The sequence below is a fragment of the Brienomyrus brachyistius genome, chromosome 17 (genome assembly GCF_023856365.1).
Source record: "Brienomyrus brachyistius isolate T26 chromosome 17, BBRACH_0.4, whole genome shotgun sequence".
NCBI classification, from domain to species: Eukaryota; Metazoa; Chordata; class Actinopteri; order Osteoglossiformes; family Mormyridae; genus Brienomyrus; species Brienomyrus brachyistius.
In genome coordinates, this window is record NC_064549.1 from 378312 (window position 1) to 392458 (window position 14147).

The 14147-nt window shown below is 43.8% G+C and overlaps 1 protein-coding gene across 5 annotated transcripts; it reads right to left on the reverse strand.

The window, feature by feature from the left end:
- Window positions 1–1673: 1673 nt before the first annotated feature.
- LOC125711521 (dual specificity tyrosine-phosphorylation-regulated kinase 1A-like) lies at window positions 1674–13122 on the reverse strand. 5 transcript variants are annotated; one of them, XM_048980494.1, is made up of 11 exons: window positions 12340–13122; window positions 7444–7625; window positions 6940–7032; window positions 6596–6784; window positions 6108–6255; window positions 5709–5995; window positions 5455–5601; window positions 4966–5106; window positions 4549–4849; window positions 4034–4149; window positions 1674–3946 (listed from the first exon to the last, which is right to left on the reverse strand). In XM_048980494.1, the coding sequence occupies exons 2-11, from the start codon at window positions 7549–7551 to the stop codon at window positions 3404–3406; spliced, it is 2073 nt and encodes a 690-aa protein (XP_048836451.1). In that variant the 5' UTR covers window positions 7552–7625; window positions 12340–13122; the 3' UTR covers window positions 1674–3403. The 5 variants fall into 5 exon arrangements, with proteins under 5 accessions (XP_048836451.1, XP_048836455.1, XP_048836453.1 ...); XM_048980498.1 differs by lacking the exon at window positions 12340–13122 and adding an exon at window positions 12057–12333; XM_048980496.1 differs by lacking the exon at window positions 12340–13122 and adding an exon at window positions 10847–12050.
- Window positions 13123–14147: the final 1025 nt, after the last annotated feature.

The following is a 14147-nucleotide window of genomic DNA, read 5'->3' on the forward strand; positions in this document are numbered from 1 at the left end:
CGATAAAACTGAGTGCAACATCTTTTTATTACATGCATCGTAAATCAGCATTTTCACAATTAGGAGGCAGATAACTTTCGCCCCCACTTCTCCTATAATATGGGACCACCCACCAATGGCAAATGGCTCAGACAATTGGCAATTTAAAGTTCCCACTGGCCTTTGCACATATCTTTGGACTGTGGGAGGAAATTAGAGAAGCAAAACTAAATTTTTGCAGCACAGAGAGAACATGCACTCTCTCACACACACACACACAGTGAGCATGGGATTCAAACCCCCACTGCTGGAAGTGTCAGACAACAACGTAGTCACTTGCACCATCGTGATGCCCGCAGACACGTCAGTGTGTGTCCCCTTCAAAGGCACCCCAGCCAGGACCCACTCTGCCTTAGGTCCTCTTCCTGGAATAGGCTCCAGACTCCCCCGTACCACGTAAGCAGTGATGGAGAATGTATAGATAAAGAAGATACACATTCAATATTACAGACACCCCTTAAATCTGAAATGCTGTGGTCCCATCCAACCAGATTATCTTGGTTTGGGTAATGGGGGGGGGGGGGTGTCTGGAGGGTACCCCAGGAACCATGCGACACCAAGCACGGAAACACTCTAGCCAGGAGGTCAGTCATCAGTTATATATAGAGTCACACTCTATAGACAACTGAGAGACACCAACTAGCTGCAAATTAGACCATTAAACTGGTCGTCATATATCAGCTATTGCTAGACAAGGGAAAAGGGTGTTACCTGTGGGTGTGGAAGAGAGGCACTCACCTGTAACACTGAGAATATGCTCAGCATCTCAAGGGAGCAACATACAAACCCCACACAGACACGGAAAGAAATACACTTGATAAGAAAACTTATAAGTACGGTCTGAAGGAATTACTATGGCAAAAGCACAGCAAAAAAAATCAACACAGTAAGTCAGAGAACAAGGTATTTAACATTTTTATATAACCATTTGAAAATCATACAAAAGGTTATTTACATAGCAACATCTTATTTAGACTATGTATAGTCCATGGACACAGCTATGAAATGCTTTATCAACAAGTTACCGTTACACCATCATCCCATACGGATTCAAGCTGTGCACAAGAGACAAAAACAAACAGTTTCATGAAAGGAGGCTTGACATTTTGCATACTTAGTTTAAAATTTTGAAGTTGCAAAAAAAAAAAAAAAAAATGATCGCAAAGTTGCATGTGTTACAAGTACAGAAATGGCGTGTAAAGAGAGTCAGGGCCGGAGGCACAGCAGGGGCCCCCCCCAGAGGCCGTGCTGGTCCTGAAGCCCTTGATATCTCCTGCTCTCAGCATCGTCACCCCCCAAGCAAAACCCCCATGCTCATCCACTGCTTGGTTTCCAAAAGGAATTACATGTATTAAAAATGCCAGCAGGAAAAATGGAGTGCGTATCTAAAATCCTTTATTAAAAATATAAAAACGTACATAATTTCTGTTTAAATCTATAAAAAACTGTGGGCACCAAACAGCAGATGCGTGTGCAGGTTGAATGCCCTTCAGTTCCGTTTCACTGGTGCAAAATGTAAGTCCCTCAGCAGTAAAACCTTAAAAACAAAGTTCGGAAACTGCAGTATGAACAGCAAGAAAATAAATAAATAAATAATACGGACTGAGTGGGGTGTGGGGGGGGGGGGGGGGGGGCTGGGGGGGGAGAGAAATGAAGACCGATGTTTCTCATGATACAAACTTAGTCAGTCAGAAATGAGTTTCTGCATCTGACATGTCTTGCTGTCATCTGAATATCTTGCCGTATAGTAATCATTATGAAAAACACATGGCTGTATAAATCTACAAAATTTACACGTAAAAATGAAGCTTACATTTTTACTCCATCCTGCGAGTTTCGGTGACAGTGCTGCTTAACAAACAGAAGACCCGACCAAAGCCAGTTATACACCCGGCCAGTAGAGCCGGTTACAGCCCAGAAGAGCGGTCTACGGCCCAGTGCTGTCTGGAAACATATTTTTTCCCCGTTATTCTGGAAGCTGTGGAGCATTATTTGGTAAAGGGGCCAGGGGGACCATCAGAGGTTTGCTGTGTGATGACTGATAGCTATTTATTTCCAGGGACATAGCCAATAGTTAATGTAATGTACTAATGTAACAGCAAATACTTTACCAAGTTCTATTTTGTTAAAGCAATAGATACAGGTGGTCTGTACTGAAAAAAAAAAGGATCCGGATGAATTTTGCATCAAAGTGCCCAACTGCTACATCATTATTAAACATCTAGGAGCTTTAAAAAAAGAAAGAAAGAGAGGAGAGAGAAAATACAGCTTTGGTACCACAAAATTGTCAGATGGTGAAACAAAATATTGCGAAATTCACAGCATAATCATGAGGGCAGAAAGCAGTCACTAAGCAATAAGCAGGATTATGTTCAAAACGAACAGAAAATATATGGAAATATGGGGTGTTTGGGGGGTGTCAAATAGGAAGAATCACAGTCATATAATTTCATTTCTTGGGAAATTCCACCTCTGACCTTCAGGAGCGTAGGAAGTCATATGTAGGGCACGCACGTGAACTTACAAGACCCTGTTAGATAAAATCTTAAAGAAAGGCCTCTTGAAATTACCATTCTGAAACACCCTTTATCTATTTGCGTAAGTTATTAAGGGCTTTCTACAGTCAAAATAGAAGATAGCTATTCTGTACTAAAAGAATAAACGTCCATCTTATCCATTCTGAGTCCAGCAGCGTAAGGCCATCAGATCCATCAGAGCATCGGTCGGATTGGCCACTTTCAGGCGTCCTTAGACTGGGCAAAGGAGTCTGTTCCATCTTCTGCGTACTGCGGGCCCAGGCCGTCACCCAGGGCTCTCCATTACTTTGCCCTTCAGACCCCCCCCCCCCCCCCCCCCAAACATGTCTTTCAGACCCCGGAGCCAGCAGGGTCCAGAGGGTGGCACTGAGAACGCCCTGGAAAGGCTGGGATGTCACTGCCGTGCACTTCTGATAGCGGCGACTGGCCGTCGATGCAACGCTTGCCAACGGAACGGCAAAACCCAGAACACACACTCAAGTATTAACTGTGAGGATGTAATATTTTGCCAAAAAGCAGCAGCAGATCTGGTTCTAACATTATCTAACCCACAGAGAGCAATCACTGATACAGACAGACAGAGTCAGCCACTCGCACAGACAGACAGACACACACACACACACACACAGAACACCTGCCACCGACTCAGAGGCAGTTCCTCTATGGAATAACTGGAGTCAGAGTACCACATAAAATGGTGTATGCACATCTCGGCAGAATTCTTGCCATATTACAGAGATCTTTGCAAGTAGATGATCTTTAAAAAAAGACAAAAAACGTCTGTAGGGTTGTAATGGTTCAGTGAGATTTCCCTCGTTCTCTCACACTCAGGAGCTGGCCACAGAGTGCGGCTGTAGAGCACCATCCTCCCTCTGGAGACCTGGCCTCCCACCCAGGTGAGACGCCTCAGAGACGAACCGGCCGGGTCCTGACGCTGTACCTAGGGGGTACGGGGGGTGCTCTGCCACGGCAGTCTCCTTTTGGGAGTTTGAGAAATCACCAACGCCCGTCGTCAAGCCACTATTTTGGCCAAAGTCCAAGGCATGGGCAGGAATGGGGTGGTTCTGGTAGATCTGGTTGCCTTGGTTCCCAGTGGAAGAGGAGGACGTGGAGAAAGAGGAGGCCGAGGAAGACAAGGAGCCCATGGAAATATGGCCCTGCCCCACCTCCATGGATTTCTGCGTCGACATGGTACTGGTGGGTGAGAGGAGGCCTGGCTGTGGCCATGCTGCCACACCTGGCCTCAAGGGGGCGCTCTGTAACACTGCAAGCTGCTTGGGAGGAACAAGGAAGCTGGTCTCCTGAACAGGATGGGTTTCTGCAGGGACCGGCTCCTTCCAGGCCACAGGAACCGCGTAAGTCTGCCTCACCTGCCAGGCAGAGGTAAAGTGAGACTAGAGTGACTCCGATTCAAGAAGAAGATGCAAGTTGCTCTCCCAGTCGGCACAGCGACTTACCTGACCACACAGCTTCTCGCGGTCCAAAACCGATCCGGTGCTGATCCAGGGCCCACTGTGCTGGTGGCTCAGGTCGGACCTCACTCGGCCACCAGTACTGGTACCAGAGGAACCTCCTTAAGGAAAACAAACATGTCATGCAAGCATACAAGTGAGCAAACAAAACAGTAAAATGACACCAGAGAGAAAGTGTTATTCATGAATACTATAAAATAAGTACAATACAAAATAACACCCAGTACTGGGGAACACTGAGGGCGGGGCTCCTAAAATGTATGTAATATTATAAGTGACCTCTGGATCTACAGACAAGACATTCTGACTGTGATTGCGATGCCAATGCCAGTGGAAAATGCAGTGCAGCTAAACTGGTGAACTTCCCTGATGTGTGGCAGTCTGGATGACTGCGTGTTGTATGAATGGCGTGAGGTGTTACAGCTTATACAAGACGCACGCTACCATATTGAAAAGAGAAGAATGGCTAGAACAACGCGATCCCCCCCCCACAGGAGCACCTGAACTAGAGGAGGCGCTGGACGTGGTGCCGGAGGACTGCGAGTGGTCCATCGGGCTGGTGGACACACTGGTGCTCGTGTTGGTACCCTCGTCTGCGGTCTTCTTAAAGAAACTGTGCTGCAGAGCGTAATATGCCTGGATGCGGCTTTTGGGGTCGTAGTCCAACATCCGTAAGATGAGGTCCTTGAACTTCAGATAGTCAGCAACGGTGTGACCGGCCTCCCCGGCCCGACGGCCGCCTGGCCCCCCCACTTCAACTCCCAGGATAGCATGCAGCTTCCGTGTAGCCGGTGGCTTGTACTGCAGGGCAGAGAAACGCTCATAAAATGCGACAGTCCCACACCAGTGCCAAAGACCGAGACTCCAACCAACCATGGCAGTAAGCTTCCGAGACGACAGATGTCGGACATACACACCCTCTTCCCATCTTTGGTCTTCTTCACACCCCATGTGCCGTCAGACAACTTCTCGAAAAACTTCCTGGCCTTGGGAGCCAAATCCATAATGTGACTGGGAGGGACGCCGAGGACCTCCACAATTTTATTCATTTGATCTGTCTGTGAAGATTTGAGAAGGCGATGTTGGATATTATTATAGATAGACAAGTTTGAGAAGCAATAATGAAGGTTTCTATCAGTCAGTGGATGTTCTCATTCTAACAGGTTAGGCTGTACAATAGATTTGTGTCCATTCAGAAACACGTCATCAAATAATTACATGACACATTTTATTACCCTACACATAGTAAACATGCCTTTCCTGAAAAGTGAAACTAGTATTTAATGAGTTCATACTGCTGTTAATTAAGTACCCGGAATTTTTACTCTTGTATTTTCCTGTGGACAGCCTACAATGACGACCTTTAATGCACATAATGATCTAGGCAGTACAGTTGGACAATGTACCTCATTTGCTCCACTGAAGAGGGGCTCGCCGGTGTGCATCTCCACCAAGATGCAGCCCAGAGACCACATGTCTATGGCCAAGTCATAGGGCATGCCCAGAAGCACCTCGGGGGAGCGGTAGAATCGGCTTTGGATGTACTGGTAAATCTAAGAAACAAGTTGAGCCATCACATCAATTTGTCATCGGTTAATGACATCTCAATATGCAAAGCTTCTGTGCTAACAGACTACATGAACAAGTGCATCCAATTCACCCTCTGGCCAAGTTGACAAGAGCTCCCAAAGTCCACAATCTTGATGGCACTTCTCTTGGGGTTACACAGCAGTATGTTCTCCGGCTTCAGGTCGCAGTGGATGACGCTGAGCTCGGGCGTGGCCAGGAAGAGCAGCGCCGTGCACATCTGCTGGGCGAACTTCCGGGTCAGGTTGAGAGAGACGCCACGGAAGTTGGTATTCCTCAGCAGGTCATACAAGTTGTAGGAGAGCATCTCAAACACCAGACAGAGGTGGTTTCGAAACATGAAGTGGCGCTTCAAGTGGACTGAAAAGAAAAAAAAAATAAAGTCTAAGGTGAAAACAGCGAAGCTTACATTTATTAGGTTCATTCATTATTGTATTTTGGCCACCCTAGTGACAGGTACAAACAGCAATACCTATGTAGTACTTGAGCTCCGTGTCGTGTTTGTTCATCAGCTCTAGAAGTCGGACTTCAATCTGCGCTTGATTGAGAAAAGCCTTCTTGTTTTTGATGATCTTAATAGCGACCCACTCCTGCTCAGCGCGGTCATAGGCTTTCACAACCTAACAGCAAAGAGGGAAACTGCACTTAACCAAGGCAGTGGGATCAAGGAGACAGAGAGGGAGACGTCCCAAGAAAGTACGCCAACCGTTTTGCAGACACTAAACACTCAGACCCGTTCTCTCAAGTCAACCAGATCTAAAATTGCACTGTTCTCAGAGTCAAAACAAAACTCTAGACAATCTAGAGATTGTATCAATATCTATGTTGTGGTAATCCTCAAGTTATTCTCTACAAAATTTCAGCAAAAACGTTTGCAGGTCCCAGTGGGGCCATATTTAATCTAAAAGACCAAGCAATGGCCAACATTTCATTAGTCTGCATTACACTTAATTATCATACCTGCCCAAATGATCCTTTGCCGATCAAAGAATCTATTTCATAGCGGTCCATCCATGTCTCGCCATTCTTCACTATGTAGTCATAGTTGTCATCATCATAGCCATCATTGTACACTTTTCTCTCCTTCTTGTGACTGGAGTCATCACCTCGGCCTTGCTGATATCGTCTCTTCTTTTTTGCATAGTACACCTCAATGTCAAAAAGACGACAGGAGTCAGGAGACTGAAGTTTCATGCCTACGCTAACGCACAAGCCACAGCCTAACAGATGCGTTACACATAATTATAAACTTACGAAAAAAGAAAATGGTGCATTAATCGGGTATAGTATGGAAAATGTCATACCTCATTGATGTGCTTGTAAGTTTTGATCAGGTCGATGGACAGTTTCCTCAATGGAGCAGAAGCCGGCTCACGGAAACACTGTGGCATGAGCCCCTGTAACGGAAAGCCCTGGTTAGCTTCCTTAGAACCAGACACTTAACCTCTGTCTCAGTGTGTGCCGTCGGCTACCATGCAAACACCGTAGCTAGTTATTTTTTTAAAAAATAGCTCTTAAAACTTAAACACACACTGTTGCATTTTTAAATAGGGTGCAGTTATATCCCTCCAATGCTCACACCCATTTACAGAAAGAGAAAACGCATTACTAAATAAATGCTTTAATGTCATTACACATACTTCACAGTGAACCATCTACATTAAAAAAAACACACACAAATACCACAGTGATATCAAATGATGAAATAATATGCACATACCAGCATAAAGCAGCATTATAATAAACAAAAGAAAGACAAAGCATCATCTGCCCCAAAGGGGGTGTCCCCCGTACATGAGTGCAGGTACCTGGGAGTCTGTGGCCGGCTCACTGTATGACAGCTCCGTCCCAGAGGCCCCCACACACAGCAGGTGCTCACTGCACTGCGGCTGGGAGTGGGCCATCTGTGAAGGCATGGGCCCAGCGGCATGGAAAGAGAACGAAGGTGCAAGCCACACGAATGAGGGTTTGCATGCTGAAGTCTCCCCTCCTGAAATATAACGGGTTGTAAGTGTGAGTCAGCAGAAATGACCTCAGTGAAATTATTCCTGTACACATATTTTTAAACCCTGCTGGATTCAGGCCGGTTTTGGGTTTAGAAACAAATTTAGCCTTCCAGGGGTCATACAGATTAAAAAATTAAATTTGTAAACCAGAAAAAAAATAAAATAGATAGAAAACATCTGATGTCATTATAAAACAGCCTGTTAAAGCGCGAGCAAATCGTTCCATGAGCGTGCAGAAAGCACGGTGCTCTGCTGAGCCAAAAACTGCATGGACTCGCCTGTGAAAGCAGCTGCTGTCTGATGCTGCCGGAGCGAGCAGCCCCAGAGCCAGCGGAGGGCCAAGCCTGTGACCTGCTCCCGGAACTCCCGCAAACAGCCGCGACGTACCGCTCACACACCGACACACGCATCGGCTGACACACACTGCAGGAATGGGAGCTACTCGAGTCATCCGTGTAATTATTTAGTATAGGTATAATTAAATCCAATTCAAAGGAGTGTTCTGCACAAGAAAGCTTCTGGTCCATAAATCAAATCTTTTCAGTTCTGTGTTATAATCGGACTATATGCCGCAAGTGTGAATTTTGCAGATCATTAAAGGCGCATTTATCAACATCTTTCACCAGGCAACAATGCAGGAGTCACACAGAGTAACCACTATTCTGAACCCCAGCAACAGCACCTAATTACAACAGCCTACCACCAGTAAGATCTCATGTCATTGGCCTGGTCTTTGACAAACTCACCCAATCACAAGGCAGAATGCAAATAACCTACTTTTGTTGCCAGGGCAGAGCTTCCACTTATTATCCAATAGGAAAACAAGTAATAAACGAGAAATGAAATTGCACATTGTCATATTCTCAAGCTGCTTTTCACACATTAGTTCCCAGCAGAAAAAAGCAACCCAATGCAGGAGCAGCATTTGTCTAGAGACAAGAAGAAACAAACTTACCAAAGAAGAGCAGTGGGATAAACACAGAACAATCACCTTTTCTTTCTGTAACAGGAGAATTTCCAGTATCTATTTAACTTTGTAGTATATTATTAAATTTATTTGCAAATTTTTGCAATGTAAATGAACCATTATTATACCTACAAAATTCACTGAATCAATTCCTATGCAGTACTTTGCTCAAAGATACCACAGACAGCATATGAACATGAGAAGACTGACCTACAATATTTTGAATCCAAGATCAGTTCCTTAATTGCTAATGTACCATTTGATTTTCTTTAATAATTTAAACGAATTACAAAAGCAAAAGTAATGTGCAATTCAGCAAGTCCATAACAAAAAGTAACTAATTTGAAAAGTGATTTTTATCAAACCGATTCTCTCAAGTGTACTAGTTAAAGGGTGTTCACCATTTCCATTTTTACTGCTATATCTAAAGATGAGGAGGAGCCAGCATTGAATATCACACTTCGGGTCCAGAATAGCATTTCTCAATTAGGACATATTTAACCCATCAACAGTGACAAGGTACAGGTCACAGAAATGTCACACGTGTTTTTGTAGGAATGAAGGAAAAAACAGGTGCTGTGAATGAGATTTAGCTCATTTGGAGTCAGAAATATTAGCAGCACTGTAAATGACTATTGCGACTAAATGCTGTTTTGTTGTGCATTTAAATAGCCAGATTAGAGTTAACGAAAATGCAATAATTTCATTGAGCCTGAAAACATGAAATACTACTGTCTATAAGGCGAAATAGGATGGGTGAAAACAGGAAATACGAAGGCAGCAGACCCACCAATATATTAAGGCGATAATCCACATGAAAAGAATTTTATAATACATTTATAAATCCCCTCTATTAAAGACACACATTCTAGTATCCAGCAATTTGACCTAGATCGTATTCCATGACAAACTACTGACACTTCTACCACCAATCATAATTGCTAATTATAGTTAATATGGAAACACAGTGAGTATTACTATTCATTACCATTTTATTTAGCCATAAAGCTGAATCTAGATCTAGATTTGTCCTCGAATAAAGCAGGTGGCTCACAATGTTTAAAACAGTCCACCTTTATGTCCTATTGCATCATCTGCAAACGACAATCTACTAGACCACTAATTACAAAGCCCTTCGTTACCTAGCTCAGGTGGTATAAACTCACTTTTCTCTTACTTAGCTTTTCATTATATGAAAACAGCTACTACTTCCACAACATTTTTTTTGTTCAAATACTGAAATATATTTCAGGAAAGAACTCTCCTAATGTCATAATGTGAACTTTTTGTGGACCTAATTTCAAACAAAAAACAGATTTACCTGCCATTGTGATGACATAGATTCTGACTTGTACATTATATATATATATATATATATATATATATATATATATATATATATATATATACCTAATACAGGAAATTCTAATTCCACAGCAGCAATTGAAACCATGAAATGTTATTTTTAAAAGTGTAATTAAAAGAATTAAAAATATCCTAACAATATTAGACAAATACAGAAGTTTGTTTACTCCTTTACACACCCATCAATGTGCATATACATTAATGGCGAGTCCATTACAGCACACATATGGATATTATGCAAGTCTGCCTCTATCTAAAGTCAATATATATCATCAGTGAAAATACTGAAGTAATCAGCCCAGAAAAGCTGCAACAAGAACAAAAAGAATTAATTTCAACGATCACAAATCTCACACCAACCTGAAAGAAGAATGATAGAAAACCACAACCAACTATAAGGACCTGAAATCTTTACAACTGGGCCCAGCTTTCACAGGCTTGGTGTTACAGTTATGTGAGGAGTGGAACCAAAGAGGAAGTTCTCTGATTACAAGATCCAAAAAGAGCCAAGAGCTCTGTTCATCTAGTAGGACAAAAGGATGCATGTTCACGTTTGGTTTAAAAAGTGCTAATATACATTAAGTTCATCAAACCACAGACCATTTACTCTGACAAAACAATGTGGAACACAGACCACAATATAAAATCTGACTGAGCAGATTAAAACCCAAGGCCGGCCGTTGTATGGTGGAGTAGGGTGTATAAACACCGTACGGAGGAGCTCAGACCAGCCAGGCACCATTCAAGATGATATTTTCCTCTCGGCAATTTCAATTGTTCGTACAATCACACACAAACAAAAAAAAAATTCCCGAAGATTAAAAACTCACTAACCAATGCCTCAACACAGTGTGCAGCACTGTTGCCTCATACCTCCAAGTTTGTGGGTTTGAATCCTGCCTCAGGTCTGTGGCGGCTGGATGATGGATGGCCATAGTAATAATAAAACCACACAGTCGGACTAGAAAGACCAGAAGATGTCCACCATGCTACAAGCATAGAGGTTCTGCAGCACATATATACTGGCTATCGATAAACGTATATTAGTTTTTACTAAAAGAGCATTACATTTATTTCTTAAATTGTCATTGTCTAACGACATGCAGGCAAATAAAGCAGTTACTCACTATTCCCAATTAAGTGTCACTAACGATAAGTTTGCAACAAGGCTTCAAAATCCACAGTGGGTGGGATTACAATGCTCTGTCAAATGCTGCCTGGCTTGACTATTGGACAGAAAAGGCAGTGATTGATGGGATGCGACGAGCCCACCCACTATGGCTTCTGAAGCTTCATTTTTCCCATCATTAACTGCAGCTTGGTGGTGAAACAAGCTGAGTGGAGAAGTGTTTCAGTCGAACCTGGCTGATAGAAACAAGATCTGTTTTTCCCATAAAACATTGGATGCAAAATAACACAGACAAAGCATTAAAACCCATGGCTGCTGAGAGTACAATCTGCTCTCAATGGCATATTAACCTGAGGGAAAAACTGACATATACAGACAATGTTATTTTGTCCAGAGGGTGGAGAAACAAAAATGACCCATTTATCAATTATCAAATACCAATGCATCGTAAGTGTTCACATATAAAACCAACCACACTGCAGTAAGGGCAAGTCCCTATGTGCTTAACGGGAACACATTCAGGTAACAGAACGACAGGCGGACTATGAAGGTATCGGAAAGGTTTAATTTCCAAGGAACGTAATATAAATCGCAAAAGCAACATATGCTACAAATTTCCAATAATTTAAAATCATCGCATAGATTCAGGAGATATATGTGAGGAATTAAAAATTTCTCGCGATTTTGCAAACGATTTTCCCTTATGAGGCAAAATAGAGATGTCTTCTCCATACGAAAATCTAGTTTTGATTTTTTTTCCTCCCATTGTGCTAGAAATGCATTCGAAAGCATTCACACAGATCTCCGCAACCCACCAAAAAACCATTAGCTTAAACACCCATGCAGAAACGCACAAAAAACGACGGCAGACGGTGAGAAGTGACGTCTCCAGCTGCCCTTGAAAACTGACAGGAGACACAGTAAAACCAAAGCGCTCTGCCTTAAACTGTTTACCTGATCACGGCGCTGTCAAATGTTACATTTACGAAACCTCGATGAATGAATGATCAATGCGCTTCCGACCGGCATTCCTCTCCCAGTACCATCTGAAGCACATTACCGTCAAGAGCCACGGGATGCACTGGACTGACTGGAAATGCCCGGCGTCCTGATCTAGCCGCGGTACGCCAGAAGCGTGGTCCGGCTACGACTCCTTATGACACCGGTATCGGGGCTCTCAGTGGGATCGTTACGGCGTGTCGTGCGGTGGATCGCGGCGTCATGCGGACAGACTCACCTTAGGCGCGACCCTCATTTACGGACCGAGAGCCGCGGCGAGGTGCTGCAGCATCCAGCGCCGCCGCGCAGCTGCCGGCCCCGCTGCTTAGCCGGCGTCCGCCTAACGTCCCCGCATCGCCACCGTCGCCCCTGGACTCCGCGGTGCTTCCGGGCAGCTGATAGGCTTGCCCGCCAAGCATGCACAACCGCAGGCTTCTCACTCCTGTGCGTGGGGCACGGGAAGCGTAAGCATAGCGCGGAAGGCAGAGCCCGTTTCGGGTGAAAAGCCCGTTTTCGCGAACCGGTGGTCGGAAATCTCATAAAATGGCGCGCTTTGCCAAGCTGCGCAGCGGACCGGCCCGGCGGTACGGACACCCGGACAAACCGCTCAGCCTGCGCCGCCTCAGTGAGCGCCACGCCTCTCAGCTGTCCCAGTCCAGGGTCGCCAAAGCATTCCTAAAACACGACTGCCATAAACGCATAAAAGTACGAGTATTACTCTGACAGGAAGGCAAATAAGTGGAAAAAAAGAAATAGCAACTGACAAAATGGCGGCTAACTGAGAGCGTTTCCATGACGACTACCCGTCAAACTACGAGACTCCCGGATGCGCCGTTGACGTAAAGGTGACGTACCCAACACGCACAACGTCCCTGCGTGATTCAGGGGGCGGAGTTAAGCTGGTTTAAGGTTGGTTAACCGACCACGCAAGGTTCCTTTGATGTCCGAATTCTTGCGGGGATAGCCATACTGTTCTCGTATAAGCATAAAACAACGGCTTCGTCATACATTTTTTGAGCATGTATGAGCATATTTCTTAATTTAAAATGTAATAATGATTAAGCCCATAATGTTAAGGAACAATTGCTGGTCTCAAGGTTGTATTGTCATTATACACAGTACGATTAAATTCTTTCTCGAGTGCTTCCGTCAGACTATGCATTAAGTAAATAAATACATCAACGAACAATAACAGCGTTCTGTGTATGTCTTTTCTTAATTATAGCTTAAATTACTAAGCTATAATTTCCCTACCCAAATTCCTAACGAACTAGCTATTTAACATGTGAGATCCACCAGCCTAAATACTGAGCAACAGTACTACAGCTCTTTTCGACAATCCGTATTTTTTTATTTTATTGGAATTGAAAAAATGTTATGATACCGTCCAATTTTCACTAGGTGGCAGCAAATATCTACATACTTTTTGGAGGGCGTTATTTTCAACATTCTTTATATTTCGCATAATTTTTGAAAAAGCGAAAAATGGGTGACTTTGTTGTGGAAGAACTTGACTGGCCCTGACTGAGCCCAGACCTGAAACCCACTGAACACCTTTGCGGTGGACTAGAACAGAGATTGTGAGCTAGACCTCCACATCCAACGTCAGTGCCTGACCTCACAAATGCTCTCCAAAATCTTATGGAAAACCTTTCTCAAAGAGTAGCAGCTGTAAAGGGGGGGACCAACTCCATATTGATGCCTATGGATATAGAATGGGATGGCCACGTGTCCCAATACTTTTGCCCATGTAGTATCTCAAGAGGCAGATCGCAACTCTCATGACTCTAAAGGTTTTTAGTTTTCTAACCTGTTCACTGGGTCATTTTTGAGGCATATTATCACTATTCATTCAACTTCATTCCCCTAGCAGGTCCTCACAAAGCATTTTTGGAAAGCAGTTTTAGTTTGAACTTTATCTTCAAGTTGTTACACTATACACATTACAGTAAAGGCAGACATCATAATACCTTATCAGTCATCACAAAGCATCCGCAGTGTGGAAAAACTAACTTCATTGCAGAACAGGAGACAGTTCAAACCTCA